The sequence below is a fragment of the Talpa europaea genome (assembly GCF_964194135.1).
Source record: "Talpa europaea genome assembly, chromosome: 4".
Taxonomy (NCBI): domain Eukaryota; kingdom Metazoa; phylum Chordata; class Mammalia; order Eulipotyphla; family Talpidae; genus Talpa; species Talpa europaea.
Window position 1 is genome coordinate 44,760,639 of NC_140070.1, and position 7,526 is coordinate 44,768,164.

A 7,526-nucleotide genomic window follows, 5' to 3' on the forward strand; every position below is an offset into this window, starting at 1 on the left:
ATTTATTGAATGATTTAAAAAAATAAACCTGTGGATTGTGTTTTTCTGGATTCTAATGGTATTTTTTGTCTCTTTCTAGTAATTTGCCTAGTGGGATTAGGCCTAGTGGTCTTCTTCTTCAGTTTTCTACTTTCAATATTTCGTTCCAAGTACCATGGCTATCCTTACAGGTAATATCATTTTAGTAAAGCAAATGTTTTCATTTATATTAATAAACAGAATTTGAATGTTTTTTGTATTTAAAGAGTAATATAAAGTGGCTATCTCATTTGCCATGTGATTTTCATCACAGTGAATCAAGTTTTTAAGCATTTGCATGTGTTTGGCATACATTGTACAAAGGACATCAAAGGCATAGTCCCTTTCTTAAGTTGTGTCATTTTAGAGTTGTATTGTAAATGTACATATGTCTAACAAAATGGTTTTAAGCCTGGTAGAATTCATCAAAATTTCTTCTTCACTTAGTTTGTCTATCCATCACAATTTGAAATTCATTTGCAATTTTTCTCATATAATCTACTGTTCAGGGTCTAATAAACTTTGCATCATTTTTTGAATTCTGCACAGTTTCAATTTTTTCAGATAGGCCAAGTTGAATGAAAACTTAATAATAACCTAATGCTTGGTCATTACAAGTCACCACATCTCTCAGTTCACCCATATAGCCTCATAAATGGATATGCAAAGATGCTGAAATTTCATCCTGAGATCACATTATGACAGCAAACTATACTTTAATAGTGCACACTACGATGAATGTTCAAGGTAATAATTGTTCAGTTCTTGGATAAGGTATAAGTTCACTTCTTGAGCATGTTCTTCCCTCACTTTCTTTTAAAGAAATATTCTAGTTTCCTTTTATGGCATCCTTCTAATAGCTTAGTCCATCCTCTCTAGTGAAGGAAAGTAAAGTTCCTGTATTTCCTGTCTCAGATTTTAAAGTTTTTCTGCTGAAACAGTAGAACCAGTGAAATTGATAGAAAAACGCATCATACTTTAAATTCCTTCCACATGTTAACAGTGCAATTATTTAAAAAAATGTTTCTGTGCAGTTGATGGCAACGATATAAAGCTTTACCTGAAGGACAAGATTAATCTCTTCACAGGGAAATCTGATTAGGAGTCATAATGGAAGAATAAGACTCTTCAATCCCACTTATTTTCTCATGGCAGAGGTGCATTTCTAATTCTCTTCCTCCCACATCCATTAAAAATAAATATGCTAAAGGAATGGGAGAAATGTGAGTATCAGATATGAGCTGTGGGATCCTCTGCCTTAAGTCCTGTCTAGATGGTAAATGAAATTTTAAAATCATTTTTATGAGGGCAAAAATAAGAAATGTGACATGGCATTACAGGGAAATGAAAGCAGGAGTCTGAACTCTTATCATTTGCTTTGCTATTGCATGATTTAGTTTCCCAGTTAGTCTACTTTCCAACGTAATTCCTATCGTTTTACTATCTCTTCCCTTATCACATAAAAGTCTTTTAATTACCCCTTCAGCCTATTGAAAACTTTTATTTGTATCTGCTTTTCTACATTCATTCTTTTTCATGAATCATCATACATCAAGCTTCCATAAATTCTTACAACACTCTTAGATTGTCTTCTCTGTCATCATTATTTCTCACATTCTCATGCTTTGTTAAGTTTATCTATGTTATATGTTTCCTTTATAACATTTACAGCATCTCCTCGAGCTAACAAAATATAATGAAGAACATTATGTGAAAAAAAAAAATTCCATTTTTTCTTTTGAAATTTTTTTGAAAATATTCCCTTTTACTAATTTAGTACATGGATAACATTACATGGTAATGATGAGTGTTGTTTTGGATTTTTTGTTAATTCTATTATATCATTTTTCTTCAGATTGTGCTTTCATTTTTTTCTCAGAAATTTTACTAATTCTGTTGTGAATAATGGTAATAGACTGTAACATCATGATCAGCTGTTACTAAAAGGACTGCAGAGACCAAATATCAGAGATATATAACATACTTATCAGAGATAAGTCTCAAGCTACATCCTAAAACCCTGACAATGCAAGGAAAAAATATGCACCTATATTGCTAGTTCCTTGGAGCAAAAGCAAAGGTGATGACAGAAGCCAGAGTGAGAATAAAGGAAAGGAAGAGAAATAATTCTGGGAATAGTTGAAAGGTAGATTTGATTTTAAAAAAAGAGAGACCTTTTCTCATTGAATTATTCTGTGAGGAAAGCTCGGTCAAGTATGAACAAAGCACCACATTTGTACTTTGCATACCCAGAAGTATTTCTCTATGGCACCAATAATATATGTATATAGTACTTAATTAAAAAACAGGCAAGTCTTTCTCATATCAGATAAAGGCAGTTTGTAGGGAATGAAAGAATGAGATTCAGGACATCATTTACACAGCAAAGGGAAAATCTGCAAAATATTCAGGAAGGTATGTCCTGGTCTGAGAACTTGCACTGAAAAGACACTTGTGATTGCCTATCTTAAGAGTCTGGCACCCCACTATACTGAGTCATACACCCTGGGGACAAGGGCTAACTCCATCCAGTCACTCTTGACAGACATCAGATAGGTCTGAAAAAAAAAAAAATGTCTTAACCAAGACCATATCTTTGATTTTGAGACGAGCCAAAATGACAAACAAACATTTTCCTCCAAAAAGAACAGAAAACCTCTCATTTCTAGCTGCTTTAGATATCTGTGCTTTGGATAAGACTTTATAAAATCCCGTGGTAAAAATGTGTATTTCAACACTATTAAAAATCACCGTTAGCCAAAGGCTTTAGCTCTAGTGCCAAAGTACTTAAGTTGTCTGTGATACCTCCGCCTTTTGTAGCCATAAATGTCTTCCTTTTAAATCTGTGAATTACAGCTTTTGTACCAAAAACTACTAATACATAGAACTATGTCAATAGTTAATTTTTCTTTACAATTTTGAATTTTGATTAATCTGTAACCTCTCATTTAATCTAAATGATTTTTTTAAAACTCATTTTAACTTATCTCTTAATGTTACATGTCACAAAATCTTAAATATTTACATGCTCTGATCAAATTTTCTCAGTATTTCAAACTAACTTCAGAATTTTTGTTTTTTTTTTTTTTTGGTTGATCTATATACATGCTAAAGGAGATAAATATGTACTTTCGATTATTATCCTATTTCTTTAAACTTTGCTACATTTTAGTGTTGAGAGTTTATTCTATAGTACATGTATCACACCATAATTAAATTATCCCCTATTGGCTTTAAATTTCAATAATCCAAACTCCTGATTTAAACTCTATGATATGCTCATTAACTATATAACCTAAGACAAATAAGGTCATTTTCTCATTTTTAAATGGAAAAATATGTTCAAACTTGACTATTGTAAGGATTATATGAGAATGCATGTAAATCACTTTACACATTGCCTAGTACATAGTACTATATTACTCAGTATGATTGATAATTATTAATTTTCAAAGAAATATTTTAAAGTCATATATATATCTGACCTACTTTTTCTAGCAGAATTGTTTTGAAGAATAAGTAATTGTTATTTTATATTTATATGATTCAATTGAGTTAAGAACCTGTTTACTCTGGTCTTTTTCGTGAACTAAATTGGTCCCTTGAAACTACCACTGAAATATCAAATTAAGATTTTGATATAGTTACCATTTGAGCCATAGTTCAGAAGAAGAAATTTTATTTTAATAGTAGCACTGAATTCATTTTGTGTATTAAATAATAATTTTAGTTTATATCCCCCTTTTTTTTTGTGGGACCCTCGCCGGTGGCCAGGAATTGAACTGACGCTGCAGAGGCTGCAGGCAGCCTTGCAACCCAGTGCTCAACCGCTGCGCCACCAGCGGAGGCCCAGTTTATATCCCATTTTTTAAGAGGAGCAAAGTGGTAGTAGCTATAGATGAGATAGTCTTCATTTTGGGGTAATTATTTTCCAATATTTACCACTGATATACTTTGACTTACAAAAATTTTCTATAAAAATATTTATGCTACAGCAAGTCTCTAGTAGGAAAATACGAAACATTCTCTTAATCTATCACTTTGCATCCTATAATAATTTTTAGTTGTGTTAGGTAGTGTGATAAAATGTAAAAATATTTAGAATCAGAAGATGTGAACTCAAGGTCAGTATGTAATATTGTATATTTGTTAGAGCTGTCATACAAGTATGGATTTAGATACTCTCCTTACTAGCTTTGGAACTTGTGTTAGTTACCTAACTTCCAAGTCATTTTTTTCTCATTTCTTAAATCATGTTTTATGTAGTTGGAGACAGTCTCAGTCATTAGATTTGTCTTATTCTATATTTTTTGCCAAACTGTGTTAAGGTTGTTTCTTCATCTGTAAAGTTGGTATATACCTCTGAGTTTTGTAGGAATAAGTTATGTAATAAATTTGCAGTGCCTGAAATGTTGTAGAATCTCATTAAATACTAATTCACCTCTGTCATCTGTGCTACTCATTTTAGTACTGGATTCAGTTCATTCTACTGTATTACATTTTACATTAAGCATTCTTATATAACTTCTGTATGTTAAATCCTTTTCATCCTAGAATATTTTAAAGTTTTTTTTAAAGAGAAAATACATTTTTGTATCGCCAAAGTGCTGTACACATAATTGGTGCTCATCATATATTTGTTAATTGAATATGTTTCCTCAAGAACATTTCTTATTCCTTATTTAAATGCAACAGGAGCCATTAAGATAGAAAACATAGTGAAGAGAAGAGTACTGGTTTGACACTTTCCACACTCCAGAAGATGGAATTCTCATCAAATGATAACCTATGGAGTTGTCAGGCTGTTCTGCACACCTAAAGGAGTGTGTAGTGTGTGGAGAGACAGTTATCGCAGAAGCTTGGGATATAAAGATATTTCCAACTCAAATTGATTCTGAGATGACTGTCATAAAAATATACATTAAGTTTATAGAAAAGTAAAAACTATTTCATTATTGAAAAAGATAGTTGTCATTCATGTTGTCTTTGGTTATTTTGAGACATGAATATTAATAAAAAAAGATTGACATTCAGTAAGGGAGAACACAGCATAATAGCTTGAAAAGTGAGACATTTATATGGAGTTTGGGAAAAGTTTGATACTGAATGAGCAGAGCAAGGCAAAAATCCCAGAACATAGACACTACAGTATTTTACATTCATTTGTACATCTCAGATGTGCATCTTTCATTTGTAGGGAAAATAGAAGACACAAATCTTGAGCTGGTACAAATACAAAAATATAGAAATGGTGATCAAACCACAGTACATATCATTGATAATAACTGCACTGGGATTTCCTTTCTCATGCCAACTTCCAGCTTTGAAGAATGATAATAAATGTCTGAAGATTTACGGAAGAGCTAGAGAGCAATAAAGGCACCATTGTTTGTCCCCAAACTTACCTAGATAAAGACTACAGAACTAAATCTTGTAGTAATATCGTGAAAATGAAATTGAATCTTAAGGACTATTTTTTCCATATTGTATTTCATTGTGGTGTATTGGAAAGTGATCTGGACTTTGAGTGAGAAGATGTGATTTGGACCATGGCACTTTAAAACTGTAACCTCAGGCAAGTCTTTTAATCTTCTCTGAACCATCAGTCATCTTTCAAATAAGGGCCATAACATTTATCTTATACGTAACACAAGTTACAGCACAATACTGTTCTATAAATGTATCATAATGGTTATCTGTGAGATCTATATTCCATTCTTCTGCTGTTGTGCTTAGGTGCTACAGTGACAAGTTCTCAAAAAATTCTAGCATTAAACTTTAACCTATACAATAAACTATTTGACAAATACTACATTTTTAAAAATAGTAATATCCATATATGTGCATATGCCCTCCATTCCAAACAAAAATAAACTTCACTTGTCTACTTCTGTTTGGTAGCTTTAGGTAATAAAGCAAAACTAAAAAAAAAAAAAAAAAAAGACAAATATAGTATCTGGTTTAGGAAAAAAAAATGAGTCAAATCACTTCCTACTTAAAATCAATATAAACCTTAATATCCAAGATAGAACACAAAACAAGTCTTCCAAACATTAAACATTTTTAAATCAACATTTGACAACTTCAGAAATAGAAACTAGGAACATCTATATAGAACCAGAGTGACTTGTAGAAATTTCAGACTGCAGATTTTTTGATTCTGTACATTGTAGCTTAACCTCCCCCCATCATCCCAGCCTAAGAATACATAGTCTGAGCAAACATATACATCAAAGGTAGCTCTAGAGGGTTATTTCAGTTGTGGAAATACAACTTTTTTACTCTGATAGGAATTCCTCATCAATCCACCAAAAAGCAAGGAAAGAGTAGGGAAGCACCTGTGTTCTAAGAGTTCTTATTCTTTACCTGTCCCCCAACCTTACCCCACAGACTATATTGTTCTTTTCCACCTACCACCCCTTAGTATTCATGTTTTGACCATACCTAATTATTAATAATCATGTTCTCAGAGTAATACTCTCTTACTTAGTGTCCCTTTCTGTGTAAGCTATGTAGAGAAGTTGGTCTAGTGGGAACCAAACCTGACAGCTGCCTCTGGATATGGGAGTTTTAGTTCTCAAAAGTCTCTACTCATAAAGGCCTTTATTTATATATAAATAGAATATTTGTTTTTGTGGCCTTTTTTGTTGATCATTTACTTCAGACTTGAGGATTTTCCTGTGTTCAGTAATCTGCTGCAAAGAAGAGAGTTCATGTCTGGCTAACAAGAATTTACTTCTCCTGTGTATCTCCTCAGAATACTTAGGAATTTAGAGCAAAGGGTAAAAATTCTTGAAAACAGCAAATCATTGAGTTCCACTGATTACAAGGCCACTAGAACAGACGCAAAAATTCAGCTAGTGGCCTCTCTGGACTCTCAGTGAAAAAGTAAGGCTTTTCTCTTCCCTTCTGCTTTCTTTGGGACACCAGAATGAAATCTGAGCAGCTGCTCCTTAACCTCACAAGTAAATAGTTTCCATGAGAAAGTATCATTTGGTGACTATAAGCCTTCTTGACTCTCCAATTTGAGAACAGGAAGAAAGAACGGTACACAAGAAAATTCTGTGCAGCTGAAGATATTACTAAAGAATGTAACCATCTCCCACTTGGACAGAATTCACTTATTCAAGAGAACTGTGTGCATTATGATTTTTCAAAAGATCAGTGACAGAAATTAAGGTGCTGAAAACCAAAAAATTAAAAAAAAAATCACTATTTGGAGCCTGTTAAAATATTTCAAAGTATGGGAAAAAAAACCAAAAGCATCTTTTACATGTAATATGGGTCTCCCTTGACTACAATAACCAACTCCAGAGTTATTTTCCCATCCCTACAACCCACATAACCTTTCCAGCACTTTATTTAACCAGCTCCTCTTTAAAATACTATAACCCAGTCCTGTATCTCTTCATCACATACAGTATTATAAATCTGTGTTACCTCAATTAAAATATACCCCAAATTTTGTAACATGGCACTCATGCCTTCCATTGCCCTTTTAGACTACT

At 32.6% G+C, this 7,526-nt stretch overlaps 1 protein-coding gene across 1 annotated transcript in view; it reads left to right on the forward strand.

Annotated features, from left to right (window-relative positions):
- The window catches only part of TUSC3 (tumor suppressor candidate 3), a gene marked incomplete at both ends in the record, with an annotated part of 150,900 nt that extends 150,726 nt beyond the window's left edge, over window positions 1-174 (forward strand). The window contains one exon of the mRNA XM_084232025.1: window positions 80-174. Coding sequence (XP_084088151.1) covers window positions 80-174 — 95 coding nt within the window. The remainder of the gene's footprint in view (window positions 1-79) is intronic.
- Between the last annotated feature and the right edge of the window lie 7,352 nt (window positions 175-7,526).